This window comes from Python bivittatus, unplaced genomic scaffold (assembly GCF_059951505.1).
Source record: "Python bivittatus isolate LINGU-HERP-01145 unplaced genomic scaffold, Pbiv_v1 ctg000400_np1212, whole genome shotgun sequence".
Lineage (NCBI taxonomy): Eukaryota > Metazoa > Chordata > Lepidosauria > Squamata > Pythonidae > Python > Python bivittatus.
Window position 1 is genome coordinate 1564799 of NW_028277073.1, and position 21387 is coordinate 1586185.

At 38.9% G+C, this 21387-nt stretch overlaps 1 protein-coding gene across 22 annotated transcripts in view; it reads left to right on the plus strand.

The window, feature by feature from the left end:
- The window catches only part of SORBS1 (sorbin and SH3 domain containing 1), a 114240-nt gene extending 93188 nt beyond the window's left edge, over positions 1-21052 (plus strand). For 15 of the 22 annotated variants that reach the window (XM_088144279.1, XM_088144287.1, XM_088144278.1 and 12 more), the window contains 12 exons: positions 332-381; positions 2594-2751; positions 6400-6488; positions 9277-9444; positions 10721-10767; positions 11397-11511; positions 11599-11724; positions 13694-13873; positions 17089-17139; positions 17867-18054; positions 18589-18701; positions 20069-21052. In XM_088144279.1, coding sequence (XP_088000405.1) covers positions 332-381; positions 2594-2751; positions 6400-6488; positions 9277-9444; positions 10721-10767; positions 11397-11511; positions 11599-11724; positions 13694-13873; positions 17089-17139; positions 17867-18054; positions 18589-18701; positions 20069-20136 — 1353 coding nt within the window. In that variant the 3' untranslated portion in view covers positions 20137-21052. The remainder of the gene's footprint in view (positions 1-331; positions 382-2593; positions 2752-6399; positions 6489-9276; positions 9445-10720; positions 10768-11396; positions 11512-11598; positions 11725-13693; positions 13874-17088; positions 17140-17866; positions 18055-18588; positions 18702-20068) is intronic. The other 7 variants (XM_088144292.1, XM_088144293.1, XM_088144273.1 and 4 more) reach the window with 5 other exon arrangements.
- The last annotated feature ends 335 nt before the right edge of the window (positions 21053-21387 follow it).

Below are 21387 nucleotides of genomic sequence, written 5' to 3' on the forward strand. Positions count from 1 at the left end.
GGAGGACATCTAGCTTTCTCTCTAGAAATAGTTTCTCTCTTATTATTAATGTGAATCTGCCTGTCACAAAGAGATATAAACAGTAATTTCTTGTATTTATTTATCTTTTGGGTATCCTTCATAGACAAAAGAATAAGTTCTATGTTCATAGTATGGATTGTATGAAACTTTCTCTGATGAAGAAAATCCAGGGTTATTAACTATTTCATAATCTGTCATAAGAACTGATAATAAAAACAAAATCTGAGCTGTAGATAGAGGTGTATAATCTGTTGTGTCCCACTTTGCATAAAAGTGTCCTTTAACTCCTTCTTTGTCTGGATTTTTGCAGAATACAGCAAGCTCCCCTCCACCAGAAACACTCTCAGACCATTTATCTCAGTAAGTTTTGAAAGCTATTTTTGATGCTTTAGTTCATGTTATGGAGTGCTGGAAATAACATCTCTAGATCTTGAAGGGTTATTAATGGCATGTCAGGATAGGAATTTCATGTGTCCTCTCCTTAGATTTGTGGAATCCAATTGATGTTGTTCACCCTATTATAAGTGTGGATTAAAATCAACATGGGCAAAAGGCCGTTGAAGTGAAGATTGCAACATTTAGAACCAAAGGTTGGAGGGTTGATCAACCAATTTTTTTTCAAAAAAATTCACTCCTATGGACTCATTTCTCTATGCATGCTACACAGAAAAGCAACACTGGCTTAGCCCTGAAAGAGAGGAGGGGATGAGAAGATCCAAGATTCTCTTGGGTAGAAGGCAGGGTGAGGGGAGAGAGAAACTCTTCCAGGCTTTGAAGATTCTGTTATTATTATGGTCGAGCTAGCATTTTGCTTCCTTTGAGAAAGCGGGGGGGGGGGGGGATGACAGGGGGTTGAGAGTCTTTGAGAAAGTGGGGGATTTACTTGCCTACCATAACACAATTTTCTCCTTTGATTGACTTTTCCTTGTGCCTTATAACTGAGCTTAACACCTTTGTTTTTCTGGAAGACCTATTTGGGTTAGGAACCTTTTAGCTTGACCCTCCCTAAAATTCTACATCACTATCTTCAGATGTTTTTAAATTGCCTAGTCTTACATACACTGTAGGAAGAATAAAAATAATGGCATTAGGTGTATTATAACAAATGTTCTAAGTTGTTAAACTATAGAAATAGTAATTGCACAAAATGTGGTTATGTTCCTGGATATTCCAGGAACCATATCAGCCAAGAGAAACCAAGTTTTCTCCTTACCAGTTAAGCCATAATAGCTTAATGATAAAGGGCTATACAAGAAAGGACAATATAGTAAAACCTGGCTAACAGCCTCCTCATTTGAAGGAGAACATCCAATTGTATATTTACCACCAACAGTAATTGACACTGTTCATGTTAAAATTGCCTTTAAAGACCCTTTATTAGCTGTGATGGGACCTGCCATAGCTCAAAGCCTCAGATAGACATCAGATTGTTTCAGAATCCAAAGAAAAGACTTGTCTCATCTCATTTTCCAAGTCTGGGATGGATAGCTTTATCCTGCCTTTCCTTTGGGAGCCTAAAAGTGCTTTCATAGGGATCTGCCTTCATTGTATCCCCACCAGAGCAACTCTGTGAGATGGGCTGCATTGAAAGAGAGGGGCTGGCCCAACATCAACCAATTAATTTCCATGGTAGACTTGAACCTGGGTCTCCCTGCTCCTAGTCCAACATCTTTACCGCTACACTGTACCACACTGGCTCTGGGTATTTCCTATTAATATAATGGAGAAATCAAGAAATACTTTTTGGGGAGAGTTGAATGAACTTTGCTGGAAGAAAGTAACTGTACAAATTTCTTGACATAAAGGGATAGCATCCATAGGAGCACTATCCACCTTCCTCAACAGGCAGGCATTTTTACCTGGTCAGAGTTCTGAATGCGTTGCACTTTTCTGGAGAGGGTGGAACCAAGCACCAGATGTAGCCCCTCAGTCAGTGTGAAAGCTGCTGAGGCATCATGTTACCTAGACCTGTCTGACAGAATTCAGATACTCCGCTAAAAGGGACAAAGATGGAGAAAGCCAGATCCTTGGTATTGGTAAATCTAGAGCAATCGATTCCAATAAAGGAAGTGTGTAGGAAGAAGGAGCCAGACTAAGAGAAATTCTCCTGCCCCAAAATATACTTCACTCATTGCAGGTTCTACTGATACCATCTGACATCAGAAGATTAACTTTAGATTTTATCAAAAAGAAATAATGCAATCTAATGAAACAGTTGCTAAAATTTTTATTTTCATATTTTTAAATGGCAAAAGGTGGACATTATAATATTTGAATTAGCAGGGCTTCATGTTGAACTTTTTAAAAGCATGTTATTTGATGAAGGCAAGCCTTACTCCACTTTTTTCTTTCTTACAGTGCATCAATATGTGGTAGATCTCATATACTTCTTAAAAGGCTTGCCACAGACTACATGTTTTTGTGCAATTCCTGAAATTAATCTGATGTAGAAGTACAACGTGTCTTTAGCAGTTCTATGGGGTGCCAGAATATTAACAGTGTGTGTCTAGGTGTTTTGTTTAATAATTTGCTCTCAGTTGCTGAGAAATATATTTTCTCTTTTAAATACCAGCTACCATCCTGTAAAGAGAGAGTTGGAAACAGAGCTTGGAAATTCCACTGGGCTGGGAAACGAAAGGCAAATCTATAAAAGTGTTTTGGAAGGAGGAGATATCCCACTGCAAGGGTTGAGCGGCTTGAAGCGTCCATCCAGTTCAGCATCCACAAAAGGTAAGTTGGTAAAGCATAGTTCCTTGAACTTGGTTGGTGGCCAAATTATAAAGAGTAAATGCATAAGGTGGTGTTGCACTTCTGGAATCAGGATTCCAGATGTCATAAATAGTTGGTGGGGTTTGTAGCCCTAGAGCCAAGGTGCGTCAAGTGAATCACTGCCCCCCACCCATTTAAAGGTTTTGACTAAAGCATGAGATCTGTGGCAGTTCAAGAATGTGGTATCTGCTGTTGCTGCTTCCAAAGCTGAACTAGGACTGAACTAGGACTTTAAATTTTGATTGACTCCTGTTTTTGGATGGATGTTCCATGATCCCTAACAAGGCAAATGGTCCATAAATAAAGCTCAGCTCAGCCTTGAAGAAGCTGCTAAACTAAAATGGTCCTTGGGATTCCATTTCCCGCCTGCAAAATTCCTCCCAAGGTCTTTCCATACAGAGAAGGAAAATGCTTTTCTAGTTATCTGTTCAGAAACAAGACATTTTCCTAATGCACAAAACTTTACATATTCTCCACTGAGATCAGATAAGCATAATCACTGCTTGGCAGTTCTCTGGGGACACAGTTAAACTTCTTTTCTTCAGTGCCATTGAAAAAGCCTGCTCCACATAGGAACCAGACTTAGAGCCATGAAGGGCCACCTTCCAAAATCAGGCTTAACCTCTTGGACTACTGTTAAAAAACATCTCTCTCTTGCAAAATGCTCTCCATTTATTGTAGTTGGTATAGGGAGGAGCTGTGTTTGCTTTAAGGTGACTGGAAAGAATAGCAATCAGTGAAGAAATTCAAAGGAAAGCTTGAATGTTCTTACATCTAAGAGCAGCTTCCATGAAAGAGAAAGGCAGTGAGATCACAGACGTTGGCTCATTATCATATGAACCAATATGAATCACAGTCACATTGCCACTGGCCTAGGGTGTGTTAGCTGAATCTCCTCTCTTCCTTGGTTTAAAAAAATCCTTTGACATCACAGCATTTGTCTTTGTGAGACTTCTGTGATTGGAAATATAGCAATCAAAAATTCAGTTTGTTCAGAAAGATCAGAAGCAATAGAAATGGAAGAGGAATTGCATTCTCTGTTTTAAAAAATCCCCCCTGTTCAGAAATCCAAGTGAATGAGCTTAATTCTCCATGTCCAGAATAATTCATCCTGAGTATTGAAAAAACATCTTGATGGTTTGGCCAAACCTTTGCAAAGTTTCTTTGGTATGTTCAGGAGAATGTGTGAAGGGCTGGGTGACATGAGGACAGCTAATGTTGCCTCTGTTTTGAAAAGGAGAAAAAAGAATTTGGGAACTGCAAACTACCAGGCACACCCTGATATCTGGGAACATTCTAGAGCAGATTCTAAAGTGACTGATCTATAAGCATCTTGGAAACAACGTGAACATTACCAGATGTCAGTAATGGGTTTGTCAAAACAAAGTTTGCCTAGCCAATTTTATTCATTTGTAGATGGGTGACTTCCATGATAATTTATGGGACAATTATAGGCATAATATGTCTTGATTTCAGCAAAGCACTTGACAAAATCCCCATTATATTACTTATTAACAAGCTAGTTCACTCTGTCTTGGATGGCATGACTATTAAATGGGTGCATAGCTGGCTCAGGGATCCTACTTTGAATTCTCATCCCTCATTTCTCATCCAGTTGGAGAGAGGAAGCAAGTGGAACATTACAAAATTCATTCTTGGCCTATTGCTCTTCTGTTTTTTATAAATGAGTTGAATGAGAGGCTGGCAGGGAGGCTTAGCAGATTTACAAATCACATAATTGAGTGAGATAGTTAATGTCTTAGAAATCAAAATGAAGATAAAATTCACAATGATATTCCTTGACTGAAAATAGAATTAAATTTATGGTTTTTCGTTAAGGAAACAAATCATGTTTTTTAAAAAATGTATTTATACATGCATTCTATTGCCACTTACTCAATAGATTCTAGATGCCTTAGAGTTATAACAAGTGCACAGATACCTGGCTTGGTAATAATGCTTGTGAAAAGGTTCTTTAAAATAGTAGCTGATTACCAATTAATTATTCATAAAGTCAGAATGCTCATAAAATCGGAGTTGCTTTAGTACATATTCCAGCTTAGTGAAGTTTGCAGAAAGAGATTTGCAGCAGCTAAGAGGTAAATCTCTATATTGATCACATCCTTTCTTTCAAGTTCAGAGCTCCACTATTCCACCTATTTCTTAGTCAGACAAAGATTAGCTTATGGGAAAATAGAAAGCTGTGAAAACTTCCACAGTTTATTTCCCTTAGCAAGAAAGAGATTGTGCTGAAAGTAGACACAAATATCCAAAAGAAGGGGAAGGACTTTACCAGGCTGTATGAAACCACACGCCAAGTCAGTCAACATGGACTCCTGTTGGAAGATCTTTTATCCTGCAGTGTGAAATAAATTGTATCCCAGTCTGAGGATGAACTAAAAGGAAGTCCAGTCTAACTGGAAGACTTTGGAACAGATCCGCAAGCATACTTTCTCTTACCTCACTGCATTTGAGATGTTAATCCTGCAATACCTGCTCCTTTTTTTTTAAAATCAGAACTGGCTCAAAAGGATATCGCCAACTTAGCTGTTACCTCATCCCAGTCTTGTAGCAATACTGAGGGTTTGGCAGAGACGTGAGTAGGGGAATGGTCTGCCAGAGGAAATCACCCAATACTGGCTTCCTAGAAATGTCTTGGGAGCCCCTTTTTCTTCAGATAGGAGAAGGGCTTGCAGTGCAGTTTCCTCAGCTGTGCCCAGGAGGTCCATTGTGTCCATCTGTGAGATCAGTCAAGCAGGAACTTAGCTGACATGGGCAGATGCTAAAGAAAACCTCAGCTACCGATCACCTCTTTTGCTGGGGCATCATCACAAGACGGAGCCACATTCTGAATCTTGAAACTCAGCAAAGCAGCTCTATTTCCACTTTGGACACTGCAAATATGTTTGATAATTTTCCTTTTGCTCTTTAATACAACTCCAGCATGAACAAGACCCCCCAAAGAAATTCAGGACATACTCTGGAGGTGGCATTTTGATGTACTTTACTATTTTTACCTCTTTTTCCTTTTCCTGTTTTTTTTTTTTTTAAATCCCTCTACCATGTTCGTTCTTTTCCTTGTATGTCCTGTCCTGCTTACATTTCAGGACTTGGCTCAGCTACTGAGAAAACATTTCTACTATCCTTCTAATCAACAGTCAAAGCAGGTTCCCAAATGCCAACTTTTAGAAGGTGAATTATTTATGGAAACCAGTTTAAATCCCTTGTAATTTGCATCCCTAAGGAGCAAAGCCAATGTCTAGGAACAGTTTTTTCAATTCTTGTGAAGTATCTGTTTTGTGTTCATCCATATGTGTATCTGTATATGTGTGTGAGTGTATATGTGTCAATATTATTGCATGCAGTTAAACAACTTTCCTCAGCAGCATTAAATCATAATTGCTGAACAGAAATTGTTTTCTTTGAGTCCTTTTATGAGCTTAGATTTTGTTCTATCAATTTAATTCCACAGTATTTTGTTTGCTTATTGTTTAGCAAAATAAGATATTATTCCAAATCAATTGGCCCAGGTACAAGTTTTGTTTTTGTTTTGTTTTCTCTTTGGTTCTTTTACTACATTTATTTTATTGACATTGTGTTGTTTTAAAGTAGATTCAGAATCACCAAGACATTTTGCAACACTTGATTACATAGAGAGTCCTGAAGAAATGTTCCAAAGGCGCAACAGTGATAAAGAGGTAATTTTCCTGTTACAGATATTTTCACAAAATCAGTATAGCTGATGGTAAGCTGAACAATGTTTGATCATAAGCAAAATGCTTAGAACTTCTGCCTTGGCATTTGTTAACTTCCCTGAGAATCTAATTAAAGATTGGGATACATCTGGAAACAAATCAACAGTAGCAACTGAAAGGATGTAAGATTAAATTTAGCACTGGGCATGAGTGTTAAAGAACAGAGTGCTAGAGAAAACAGCCAATTTTCATCACAAGGTTTGGCTACCACTGGTAACCAAGGCAAAATTGATTGCAATATTATTCACTTGGAAGTAAGCCTACAGGAATCAGCCTCAAAGTAAGCTCTCAGAACAGAGCGAGACTTAATTAAATAGTCCAGCAAAGTTTTGGAATGGTTGTCACTGATCTCCTTCCCAAGTTGGTTGCCATGTCTACCCATTATACAAGTCCTGACCTTTTTCTGTTGCTCTATGGGGGAAAGCTAGAGTTGCGTGAGGGATGGCATCTTGAAGCATCTCTGCTGACCATAGTCCAGCTCTAACCATAGGCATCTGCAGTTGGGGCAAAGAGGGGCAAGTGACAAAGCATGCATGGTGATGTCACAAAATGAAATCCATGACGTATGTACTTGCATCCCATACTTGTGATGTAAGTATGAAAGTGCATGTTTCATTATATTTGTGTCATCATAGTTAGGAGTGGTTGCCTATGTCTACTTTGGAAGTAGAAGAAAATCTGTGGCACCATTAAGTAATGGTTATGTATCTGCAAGAGCATTGCAGAATCTAGTCAGTCCACTTGGTCGTCTTTTCTTGCACTGAAATCCTCTGATGTTCAGAGGAACAACTTAATGGGGATGTTTTTACCTCCCTCCAGAGTTTCAAGCAACAAAGAACAGGAGAATTTTTCCCATCATCCATTGCAGAGGGAAGGGGGTCACTTGGCACAGCTAGGGGATGGAGCAGAGCAAAAATGGTTAAGATGCATTGATCACAGAATTATAGTTGTCTGAAGATTAGGAACAACAGGAATATCTAAAGGTAAAATAGGATTTGTTCATACTTTTACCTTTAGAAATAGATATTTGTTCTTTAATTCTTACTTCTCTACGAGTATCTGTTACTCGCTTGTTAAAAGACGGCAAGCAGATCATGTTATCATCATGTGATTGATTGACTTAAAGGAAATTTGTGCTTAGTCTAACCTTTTTGGGAAACAGGCACACAAATAGTTATCACAGAAGGAAAATTGTAAAAGCTTCTTCAGTGTCTCCTGAACTTGATAAGAACATTTTTTAAAAAGTATATGAGTCAAATTCTGTTTTCATGCTTTAATCTTAGAATGCCATTTTTTTTTAAAAAAAATCCTCCTTTTAATAACATCAGTATATGTGATTCTGGATTCCAAGATGACAGTTTTGGGATTCAGCCTTTGATTTGATTATCCTGTGGTGGTGCCCATCAGCAACAGTGATACCCAGCAGGCTACCTGACCCTTAAAATATTTTTTTTAAAAAAGTGACATAGGAAGATTATGTGCTACAAAGCAAAACACCAGCCTTTAGCATCATCTTGAGTTGAAGGAACACAGTGGGACCCTACAGAATCCCACTGGGAAGGTAGCTTGGCTTCCGATAAATTGATGTTTATAGCTATAGCTGTCATTTTGTAGCTAGGTAAGTCTGCACTCACCTCCTGCTCTTAAAATTTCAAATGTGCTTCCAGTCCAAAAACAAACTTAACCTTGAATTATGCAGTCAAAATAGATCAGGACTACTATACACCATTATTTGGGAGAATGTTATAATAAAATAACATCTTAAAAGCAGTGGCAGTAATAGTAGTGGGAATTTCTTTTTATGAACAACCAGCCCTGCTTCATAGGAATGCTCTCCTTACCGTGAGTCTACAATTTTTACCTATCCCTACTGGCTAATGCAAACATTGTGATCAATTTCTCATTGCCACCCCACCTCCCAACACCTCCCCCCAGATGGGAGCAAGCACTCAGGTTAGAGAAAGAACCTAAGGAATTCCCCACCAGCTTACAACAAGGGCTCCGAGAGACATCTAATTGTGGTGTTGAGCCACCAGAAGGAAAGGAAGGAAGGAAGTGGTAGAAGAGAACCTGGTGTAGTCCAATTTTCCTTCCACCTTCCTTTCTTACTGTTATGGTTTTGGGCTAGTTTGGCCCTCATAGTTTTGTTCCACTTCCAAACAATCCCCAGCCTTCCTTCCAACTAAGAAGCTGGGCTAGTGACAGAAATCACAGTTAGTCCTACCTCTAACCCAATTACCTCTGTACTGATTGAAAGGAAAATGGAAACTGAAGGGAAGGCTGGCTGTTTATCAATGGAGATGCAACTCTTGTCATGGAGGCCAGTGCCCAACTCTCCCCACACCAGTTTATTGCCCTCTCCAACTTCCTTATTGGACTATATTTTGAGAGTTTGATTTTAAGAATGGTATTTCTCTTCTGCCCATTTTGCATATGGGTAGTGCTGTTTTGGCTACATGAGCAGTGGTTCTTCAGCCTGACTGTCAGAAACAAAGGAGGGAGACGATCAGAGAAATGGACCCATCTTCTCCAAGTATCCTGACTACTATTATTTGTTGATTTCAATCTAATCTACTATATAGTATCTAATCATTGTTTCCCTAAACTTACTTCTGGGCTGTACTGGAGAGAGATTGTGTACTCTTTATTTTGTTTTCTAATATTCTTTTGCCAATATTAAATTGCTGTAAATTAGATGATTTATTGCCCATTTTATGCAATTTTATGGCAGAAACTTTTAGAGGACCAGAGACGGCTTAAACGTGAGCAAGAAGAGGCTGATATTGCAGCTAGAAGGCACACAGGGGTCATCCCTACGCACCATCAGTTTATCACTAATGAGCGCTTTGGGGACCTTCTAATTAGAGACGATACAATCAAAAGGAAAACTGGGTCAGAGGTCTGTTGTGGTTGCCTCACTCTGCTGCTTGACCCAATTCATAGTTGCCTTTCATAGCATTCTGCTTTTTGGCCAACATTAGCTATCCCAGGTGTTGATTTTTATTTTCCCTGTTCACACTTCACTTAGAAACTGCTTTGACCTTGTCCTCTATAATCCTCTAGAAAACTGCATACCTTAATGCATGCCTGCTAAGTAAGGAATGCTTGTGCACAACTGTGATGCATGCACTCTTTAAAGTGGCAGTTACTTTTATTGCAAATTAGAAAACATTTGCTTCATCTTTTGCAGTGCTGTATACAATGCTCCCTTCTCTCTTTACTGTACCATCTGCTTAGACCTTAATTGTCTTGTTTGATCTTAATCGCCTTAATTGATCGTGCAGTTCTATTGTGCATTATACACTCAGTAACTTTCTTCTTTCTTCAGGTCAGGCAAAATAAATGATCTTGTTTTAAAAAGGCAAAAGAAAACTTACTTTGCAAGGATTTTTCACAAGGGTTAAGGGAATAGATTAACTTGCCTTCACTGGAGGTGCTCATGCAGAAGCAAGACAGCCATATTTTACATGAAAATGCATTTATCTTTCTGGGGGGAAAAGCCATGTGAAGTTCCCATCTTTATTTCTTCCTTTCTTCCTGCCACCCATTCCATCTGATCAGGAACAAAGTGATCATTCCTGAGTTCTGGGGTATTGTCAGGATGCTTCCATGGTGCTGATAAAGATACAGTGTTGTGTGTTGCTTGGCTGCTCTCGCCTGGGTCTACCAAGCTCACAGCTACGCATTCCAGAAGGCCATTTTGTTCTATGGGTCACATTTGCAACTCAGAGCATTGCCTTCTGTGGTAGGATGTTCAGAGTCCAGCTTATTGTTGCCTCTCCATTATAGGAGAGTCCAACCATTCACTCAAATACATATAATCTACCTAGTAATACCTAGATCTGTTTTTTTCTTTATTTTTGATACAAACTACAAATCATTCTTCAAATGGTGATATTCATTTTGATTCTGCTGATTTTTAGGCTTTTGCAAACTTGCTAAAAAGGCTGAAGTGGTACTTCCTTGAAAGGTCTATTTCTCTTATTTTAGTGTACATTTGTTATAAAAAGTAGGGTTTTACCACTGTTAGTTGCCCAACAATTGGAACTGGATTCACCACTCATTTAAGAAAGGAAACTCTGACAGCATGCTTGCAATGTTGTGTATACCATTTCAAATAATGTGCTGAATGTTTGGCAATTTTTAAAAATTTTATTATTATTTTCAACCACTAGATGAGAGCTGCCAGAGTGAAGTTTGACTTTAAAGCCCAGACATTAAAGTGAGTATTGGTTATATATTTTAGCCATTTCTTTCCTTCCTTCTGATAATTATTTTATTTAAATGTAAACTGTTTTGCTGCCCATTAATGTCCTCAATACAGTGCAACAGTGTTTCACAACGCCAACTATTCTGACCAAGGGATTAGATGCAACTGCCCATTGACTATCACTGCTCCAGCGTTACTCCTCAACTGAATGCTATAGTAGCTCCTCTGCCCCCTTTGATGCCTTCTCACCCTCTGCCTTCATACAGCTTCCACTTCCAACCTTTCCATCACATAACACCATCATCAAGATGTTTATAGTTCCATTTGCCATCTCAGTTTCCAACTCCTTTCTCTTTAAACTTTCTCCAGATGCAATTTTGGTTCCACTTCTAATTCCTCCAGTTTCAAATCCATTATTTTCACTGACTTCCACCACTTCTCTTCTGACCAAGTATCCACTCATTCACCATCCACAAATCTGCCAGTCTTTAAATATGGGTAGATACTGCTAGTGCAATAGATTCTTTAGGTTTTAAGGACTGATATATACGTTTAGTTGTATGTTCTCTAATTGTTAATATTTGATGTTAATGTGGTTTTATTCAAAACAATTAATACATCAATAAATATGTTATTAACAGGGAACTCCCATTACAGAAAGGAGATATCGTTTACATTTATAAGCAAGTTGATCAGAACTGGTATGAAGGAGAACACCACGGCAGAGTGGGCATCTTCCCACAATCTTACATAGAGGTAGTGTTTCTTTATTAAGCTACCTAAGGTCAAAATTGCCTATCTTCTTTAAGATTTTTACATATGCCTTTTGCTTTTGTTTTGTAGTTACTCCCCTCAACAGAAAAAATCCAAACTAAAAAAACGTCACCGCTGCAAATCTTGGAATACGGAAATGCAATTGCCAAATTCAGTTTCAGTGGAGATACTGCTGTGGAAATGTCCTTCAGAAAGGTAGAGATAGCAGTTCTTATAAACCATCTTGAAGAATTTCATTTTCATGCAATCCACTGACATCAAACCAATTACAAAGGAAAGCAAATTGATGTTCTAAGCAGCGGATTGGAAATTTCAGAAGTTGAAAAAAACATACTCGCAGAGGGTTTTCTAAAAACGGAAGGTTTGAAGATAGTTGTCACATAATGTGAACTTTATGAGAACAAGCATGTTTCTTTACAACTTCTATTATTTTTGCATCCAAGTGACAAATAATATGCAATTACAGAGATAGGCAATACATTGAAAGCCAAAGTGGACAGGACATTATAGGAATGGGTGGTGCTAGGATTTCCAGCAGATTTTAATGTGTCTTTGGCATTGTTGGTTATTTAGTTAGGTTCAGTAAACTAATATACTCTGGCCAGAGTTACATAATCCACTTATTTGCCTGACAATAGAAACAACCGTGAGAATAAAAATCTCTTCTCTTTCTGTCTCTGCTGGCAGCCATTTCAGCTTGGAATGGCTTGGAGAAGATCTGCATTACACCTAGCCACATTTTAGCAAGTATTCCATATGTTTATCAATGGCTAGGATGGCATGTGTAAATCCAGAATTAATATTAATATTAAAGCTAGATATCCCAAGACACTTCCAAGGAAGGCCAAAAAAAAAAAAAAAGGTAGATGATAAACAAACAAGCAGTTGGTTCCAGGGCAATCTTAGCAAACACCTAAACACTGGATTTATTTAGCTGTCATGCTGATTCCAGTCATGAGTTAAGAGTAGAAAGAAAGTAAGAGGGAAAATGCCTTAGTGGCTGGCGTCCTGAATATAAATTAAACATTATGTTACATGCTTTTATGTAGTTGAAATTTGTTTGACAGATATAAAAAAGTGGTCTAAAAGAGTCTTAAAATGCATCTTTCATGCACACATCTGTCTACAAATTTCTGATCCAAATTTTTATGCAAAATGTTTTTACATTACTTGCATAATACTATTATTGAAATTATTAACATGCATTTTGTGGATCATATTATATTTCTTTAACAATAGGACTAGATCATGTTAGAATGATGGCTGTTTTGACGCTTGAATTTTGGAACTCTCTAGATTTTAGATTGCTCATAAAAAAAGGACCATATGAATTAAATAAGGTATCTGTTTTCATCTGTGCTAGTTTTGATACCAAATTATATTGTGACTGGATTAGCAATAATCCTAATTCCCAGAATTCCAAGGAAAAGATACAACATTATATGTATCATTGGGGAGGTTCCAGTAAAGAGCTGTTATTGGTAATGGACTACATGTCTGACTGACTTTTGTTAGTGCTATTGTGGAAACCAAAAGAACTTCACATTTTCTTGTTTTTATGTAACGCTTTCTGAAACATTTAGTTGCTTGTGGCTTGTTTCCAGTGTTAAGTTTTGTATTGCAGCACATGATGAAAATCACAGATTAGTTATGTAAAACACCTTTCTGTGCCATTTACTTTCACCCCTCAAGGAGATAGAGAGGGACGTGTGAGAATTCCCCCACCCTTAGGGCCACCCTCCAGATGTTTGCCATCTAGTTCTAGTCTACCCACCCTATCACCTCACCCCTGAGGTATGTAATAATTAGTCTGAATTATTTCACCAAAATGGAAAATCAATACATGTTATCACTTCTTTCTCATTTTTTTTTCTTTTCTACTTTTGTGAAACACACATTGTACTGGAGTCTCTGTATGTTTCATTATATTTTATTTTTTGATCAACAAGTTAAGCACTTTTCTCAGGTGCTGTAAATGCAAACCAGATAACCTAAAAAAGATTACTAGAAAGGATGCATCAAATCCATTTTAGCAGATACATGCACCTCAGGCAAATACAGATCACCCACCAAATACAGCCTTCATATCTAAGTAGCAAAAGCAAAATCTTGGTGTGGATCTTGAACTTAAACTTTCTTCTAAACGTTTCTTCTCTTTCTGCAGGGAGAAAGAATCACACTGATTCGACAAGTAGATGAGAACTGGTATGAAGGAAAAATCCTTGGCACCAGTCGCCAAGGCATCTTCCCTGGCTCTTATGTAGACATACTTAAGCAACCAGTGGTGAAGGACACGTCAGGCTATGTCTATCGACCGCTAAATTGCAGCCTGACTGCTCCACAGGTACCTGTCAGCATTGCTGTTTGGTGTGGAACATCCATGGCTTTGCCAGCCAATGCCTGGTCTATTTCCTAGGGCAGGGTTTCCATCATTGCCTTAGGTCACCCTTATCTTTTGGAATGCAAAGAAGTTAAACAGGTTAAAATGTCCCTTAGCAGAGCTGAAGTGACTTATTTCATTCAGGAAAGTTCTGTCTGGTTGTCCACACAGAGTCTGCAGAGGCTCTCCTATGGTGGCTGATTCCAAGCACAGACCTTGATTACAATATGGTTTCAGTCATAGAGTGGGAAAGCAAGAAAGCAGGAACGTGCCCTAACGAGAGCATTTTGGGTCATGTAGAAAGAGAGAGAGGTTCCCACCTTGCTGTCTGTTAAACAGTAAAACTGCTCCCCCAACGTATGTCAATGGTGGCTCGGTTGTCAGGAGATGGGATTTTAGCTGCTTTGCCTCTGTTCCATTCATGGGTTGGATTAGCCCTGGGTGAGAGGAAGGCTTGCAGGAGTGGTGCTAGTCAAGTCTCAGGAGAACAAACTTGCTTGAAATTCTGGGCCACGGTTGCAGGGAGGCTGAACACCTGCTGGCCATGGTGGTGTTTTTCCAGGTAGAGGCAGGTAAACACCCTCTTTATGAAATGAACTCAGATGTTTAAGGAAATTTGCAAACTCCCTGCCATGGGCTCAGGCAGATCTAAGCACTGAAACATCTGTTCTTTAAGTTTTTGTTTGCCTTGGAAGTATTTAAAAATTGGAATACATTCATTTTTTTAAAAAAAAGACATCCATTGTTTTATTTTCATAAAGCTGAGGAAAAAAAATTCAGAGAGTATCCTTTTTGGAACCATATTTGCAGGGTTCCTGTTTTTTTTTTTAAAAAAACAATTAAACATACTCCCATTATGAGAAATGCTCGTAAACCAGTTCCAAGACTGGCCCAAACGTCTTCTGGGCCTGAGGCCCAGCTGAGAGAGGTTTGAACTATGTGGATCCACATCTTGATGGTGAAGCTCTTACATTAGAGCCTCAGATAATATTTCTAAAACTTCTGAGATGTGGAAGGGAACCAAGACATGGAAACAAAATGAGTCCAGAATTCAGAGAATGGGTATAGGACTCTGTGTGTGTGTGTGTCTGTCTGTCTGTATATGTTTGTGTAGGGGCTTCCAAAGGACCCTCTTTTAAAAACCAGCAGCTACTCATTTGTGTGGTCTGCCTGGTTTCCCCCCCCCAAAAGTTGTCTAAAAAATCTAACTTCCCCGTCTTCCAGATGTTTTGAATGCTGGCTTCTGGGTGTCCTGAGAGGGATCCTGCTGTGGAAAAGTAACACAAGTGGTGGTGGCTTTTCTGAGGAAAAAAATTTTCCTCAGTAAAAAGGGAAGACTTTTCACACTTTTGACCTTTTTAATTTAAGTTGCTTAAGAAGATGGTAATGTCTGTGCAGTGCTTTTTACTGCAGAATGCAGTGAATTGAAGGCACTGCTCTGGTTTTCGTTGTTCTGTTGATCAAGACCTGCACAAGAAAAGACAGTTTTGCTTTGCATTCTGTCATATAACTTGTTTGACAAGATTGCCCCTTGGTTGCCGTGGTTTGGCCGGGGAACAATATTTGTTTGTTTGTTCATTCGTTTGTTTGTTTGCGATACGTTTATAGTGCCCATATCATCATACTCCAAGTAGTGTATGAAAAGATGTATAAAACCATCCCATTCAATTAAACATCTGCCCCCAAAGCAGGCATAAAAAAGGAGACGGCAACAGCCCAGTCCCCATTAAGGTTCAAAAGCCTGCCTGAACAGCCTTGTTTTCACAGCCTTGCCAAGTATCAGTGAGGAGGGACAGGCAGGCGGGCACAGCCCTGGGAGTAAGGGGCGTTCACGTGGGCTCACAGCAGTGAGGTGAATTTGCATACGCTGGTAGATTCGGAAGATGAGAAAATGGATGGAGACGTTTCAAGACATGCAAATGATGCTGGAAAGGTAGTGGCTGCTATGTGGTGTGTTACGAGGAATGAATGTCAGAAGAAGCAACATGATAGAATCCAAGCGTTAGTTAGAAAGGACCTTGGGCATTTTGTAGTCCAACCCCGCCCAGGACAGGAATCCCATTCCTACACCATCCCTCTGCAAGAGAAGCTGCTCCATTGTGGGTTGAATGCAAAAGCAAGCAACCGCTATGAAAAAGGCATGTTGAGGTGTTTGGTCATAGAGAGAGAATTAACAAGGAAACCACTATGTGAAGGAAGAGTGAATGTACCAAGAGGAAAAAGTGGACTTGGGTTAGGTGGAAGTGAGATTTTGAGGCAGAGAGCGCTTAAAGAACAAAAGGTGGGGTGGAAGCAAGAATGGTTTGCAACATCAGGAAGGTATGAAGAAGTCTAGTGTTGCTCTCATTAATTTGAGCTGTGTTTTCCTTTCTTTTGGTGACCGTTTGCCTTTTATTCATTATCATGGGCATTCAGGGGTGGAGGAAGGGGGGCACATGTATCACAACTTTGTGATGCAAACTCCATCCCTTTTGTACAGTAGACACCTATGCTTATTGCTTATTCTTTTTCTGTGCTCTGCATAACATTACTTGCTCTGAAAGGGAAATGCTTGATGGAGATGCATGATGTACAACCAGCCCTCCCTCTTTATTGTTAGTTTTTCTTCGTTCTCAAGAAATAATGTCCTGGAACTCCAATGGCTCAAAACGTCTTCGTCCACAGGCCCTTGAGCAAATAGCATTACAATCCATATCCCGTGGATTTTCAAAGGAGGGATGTTTAAATGTATTTATCTTTAATTTACAAACATTAACATATATTCCATAAACCTGACTGTGTGGAAATAGCACTTTACTTTCTTGTTACCACATCTTATCACACTTAAGGCCCCACCTAATTTTGGTTGTAGATTTCAGGTTGTAGGTTGCAGATTGCCCTAAACCTAGGAGTCTCAGAAAATCATGGCGGTATACATAAATTAAATAAATAAAAATATCCACAGTACCAAATTGGGGTTGCACAAAATAAGATACATAATTCTCCTGCTAAGGGACCTCAGGCGGTTGTGTTAAGGTGACTCTCATGGTGTTTTCCCTCTCAGCTACAGTATCCAGCTCTCTTATTTCAGTTAACTGTCTAAAGTTGGAAACCCCTGTTGTGTTGTTTGTAAGATTTGAATCTGTTAATAGTACCTATGCTAATGCTTTCCCTTCTCATGTACTTTAACAATCATACAGCCTTCACTGAGGCCAGGACCAGATCTCACAGAATCGGAAAAGAACTATGTGGTAAGGTCGCCCCAGAGTCCTGTCTGCAGCCTCATTTTGCACACAGTTCCTCTCAGTCCTCCACAGTGGCCAGCACTACTGGGCAGTGCTGAGCAAGGTTTTGAGTGTGTGTGTCAGCAGTGCACACGTGTATCTATGTGTCCAGCTCTTTAGTCTGTTTTTACAACATAAATGCCAAAATAGAAATGGCACTGCAAATAAGAATGGAGAAGTCCAACCAGTTGTCCTTATAAGAAGGACCTCATTTGAAGAAGCCAAACCTGAGGTTTGAGTTTCTATTATTTGGTGGCTCAGTGAATGCAGGGTCTTTCAAAGTTTGCCATGAATAAAGAAAACAGTGCAGTCTGAGATATATAGCACTGTTGGAAAACTTAATTTGCATGCAAGGGCAGGGTCTTCAAATTTCATACCCAGATATGAATTTTTAAATGCAAGATGGTTCCTGACTAATTGCAATCTCTTTTGCTGCTGTGTTATAAAATTTAAAACTAAATACAACATTCTTCTGTATCTTGCCTCTGTTTTCTATGCTTACAACCTGGATTTCTTCTACACACTCCTACTTGGATTATATCCCTGGATCTACCACTCTGTTGTCTTGCTGGACCTAAATGCTTCATCTGGACTGCCCCATGTGTTCCTGACTTCCCCACATTCCCTGTTTGCTTCATTCTGTTCCCACGTTCCCACCCTGGGATGGCAATACTGCCCTGTCACTGTCATCCAGGAAGTTGTTTGCAATGAGATCTTAAACATTGCTGAAAAATCTGTTCATTACTGCAGCACTATTTCTCAGCCTGTCTTTTGTCACAAGGGGCCATTTAGTGACAATAAATCATCTTTCATCATTTCTCAGCAACCACAAGTCCTGCCGTTAGAAACTGGCCTTGACCGGAATCACACCACGCAAGAAATGTAAGTTTGCCTGGATTGCCACCTAATCCTGGAGCCTTGTCTGCATCTTTTGATGGATAATTTTTCTTTTTCCTTTTCTTTTAATAGTAATAAAATACCTGGTAAAGGAGTTAATTTTAGATTGCAGTTTGAGTAATTTTTTATTTATCGTCTTTCGACTCGAGGAAAGTTTTAGGGGAATTTTTTTCCTCTTTATCCCAAGAAAACATCCCACAGTTGTTGATGTAGCCACTCATAGCTGCTGGTGATGACTTTGAAGGACCTTCATTCCTCTAACTTATTCCTTGGTGGAAGATGTTAGACAAGGAAAAACCATAATCTTGCTATGAAGTTACACTGGCAGACCACAGGATGCGTTTTATAACTATATACATATTGACATGTAAAAATTAGAGGCCATTTAGAATTATTGTTAATGATTTACTATGTTTTGCTGCTTATTATCACCTCTTTCGTTCCGTATTTGAAGACGTTTGGACGGAACGACTCATGGTTGCCATCTTTTTTTTCCCTCTCTCTACCATGAAATTTCAGACTTACCTATCGAGCGCTTTACAGCTACGTCCCACAGAACGATGATGAGCTGGAGTTGAGAGATGGAGATATAATCGATGTTATGGAAAAGTGTGATGATGGCTGGTTTGTTGGTAAGCAGATTGACCAGCAATTGGCTATGCACCCCCATCAATATACATGACACTTTAGTGGAACATTAAAAACTATGTCACTGTCTCAGGGAGCTCACAGCATCATTGTGACAGAGGGTTAAAAGGGAATCTATAGAGAGAGGTTTGAAGGCAGAAGTATGACCCTACCTCAGAATGGATTTGACTGAAATAATTCTTTAGTGAAACAATTTAAAGCACTATCAGGGAGATTTTCTTCAATCTTAATACCTCTGTGACCCACAGAGGGGAAGTTAAGAAAGTCAAGATGGCGACCACAACCATGCGATCAAAGCCCTGCCCATTTTTATGTGCAGCTTTGATCGCATGATTGTGGCTGCCATCTATCTATCTATCTATCTATCTATCTATCTATCTATCTATCTATCTATCTATCTATCTATCTATCTAATTAATTTATATAGCCGCCCATCTCACACAAGGTGACTTTTTATGCCCCCTCCAGACACCCCTGGCAAGCTTGAAATTATTATTCACTTCCCCTTAAGATAGCGTAGGTTTCATTTTTAGAAAGTAAATATATAATTTAGCAGTTACATATTTTAATTTCTCTAGATTTTCTTTTGTTTAAAAAATGGATGGAAGTTTGATCATTTTATTTGGCCCCAAAGCAAACTCTTGAAATCATTAGATGAACCAATGTTAGTTCAATTAATCACAGATATTGGAAGATATTTTGCCAAGATATGCTAGGAAAACTAGCACCACAATTTAAACCAGCTTTCAATGTGTAATATAGTTGTTTATTTTAGGTTTTTTTCTTTTAACAATCAAGCATGTTTGTGCTACAATAAAAGGTGCATGTGTTTCTAAATTGTTAGCTATAAGTCTAAAGGTTTTCTAAAATGAAAATTATTAAACAAGTTCAACTACTGGGTGGCTGCTACAGCTAGTCCATCTTTTTCGCCACCTGCTTTGTTATTTGTCTGGAAAAGAAAAGTAAGCTTGTCTCCTTTTTCAGTTTCCCACATAATTTAGAATTAGTCTTGGAAAAGAAAAAATTGGCTCTGGTCTTACAGTAACAAGAGCTATGGACTTGTCCAAGTCATGCATCGGGTAGTCTAGCCAGCCTTTATTCCTGTCATTTTTTTAAAGCAATATTGACTCACGTTCTTTGGCTGTACCAGGACTACTTAGACAGAGGCATCTAGGATTTCAAACAGTGCTGCATTCTAACTAAATTTGGGCTGGATCTTTTCATAGATTCAAGATCAGAGATGACAAGCAAGCTAAGGCGTCACCAGTTTAAAATAAAAGTAGATTACCTCCCAGTGGATCCCACTGCGATCTGTCTTACTTGGATTTGTCTGACTTTTATTTCGCAATAGGCACATCAAGGAGAACCCAACAGTTTGGGACTTTCCCAGGCAACTATGTGAAGCTACTATCCTTTTAGAGGCTATGGGCAGCCTCTTCGTTTCATCCGGAGAGAGCAAGGAGGACCCCGAGTGTGACATTTTTAAAACAATCCTTGGGAAAGAGAACTTTATGAATGGAGCAGCCAAGACAGTTGGAGTGGACATGGAATGTGATGAAATGCTGGAGTTATGCTGCAAAGTTCCTGCTTCCTTTGAACATGTACAGAGGAGAGGAGACAGGATGATCGAGCCTTGATACTCTGCTGTGTTTGTTTCTGTTTTTATTCTCCAGGGAGTAGGTAATGAGGCTTAGCTTTCCTTCAGTCATGAGCATTGCTCTCCCTAGTGAAGCTGGGGGAAAAGAATAGAAGGAAACAAAACAGGGTTTCTGTTGGAGAGGAGGAAGAAGAAAAGGAGAGAGAGCATGTGTTCCCAGGAGCAGAGGGTGTAGACTCTTGGGCTGGCTATTATCCTGCTTAAATATCCTACAGCTTTCTTTTGCTCTCAGGGACCAGTTTTATATGAAAGGCCATATTGACAGTGTTTATGGAACTCCTCTTCTCTCCCAAGGACATAAACCACAGAACCAAATTGTAGTCATCTGGAGACCAAGTTTGCCCACACTTGTTCTAGTGGTTGACAGATTCCAAATTGAATGGCTAGAATAAAGGAAGACAGACTGTGGTGTAGCATCTATTCCATTTTGGATTTATCCTGCAAAATATTCCTGAATGTGCCTTTCTAGAACTGATTATAAATGTAATTTCTGGCTGCATCTTTTTTTTAAATATCTAGAAATACAGTCAAATTATCCAGTGCACACTTGTTTGGAAGTAAAACCCATTGTATGCATTGATAGTTTCCCATTATTGGACTTTATTGCTGCTTTTTTATAGTCATTTTGATTGTGATTGGCATAATGATACTCTAAAATAAACATTTTTTTCTGCTGTGTTTTTTTATAGTTTATCCACAGTAATAGCAGGAAATTCACATTCAGCATACTTTCTTATATATTAGTCTCCAGAATAGCAAAACCTGTTTAGGTTTCTTCATCCCAAGATCAGCCAAAAACATCAACTGAAGTGCTTTAATAAGATGATTGTAAATATGTATATTCCCTTTGTAAAAACGTACAAATCTTATATTGCAAATTGATATATAAAATTGAGACTTTTAAAAACAGTTTGAGGAGGATGTTTCCGTTTTATTTATTATCACACTAAATGAATTAGTAATTGTGCTACAAATGCTGTTTTTCATCAGAGTAGAGAGTTAGCATTTCTTGC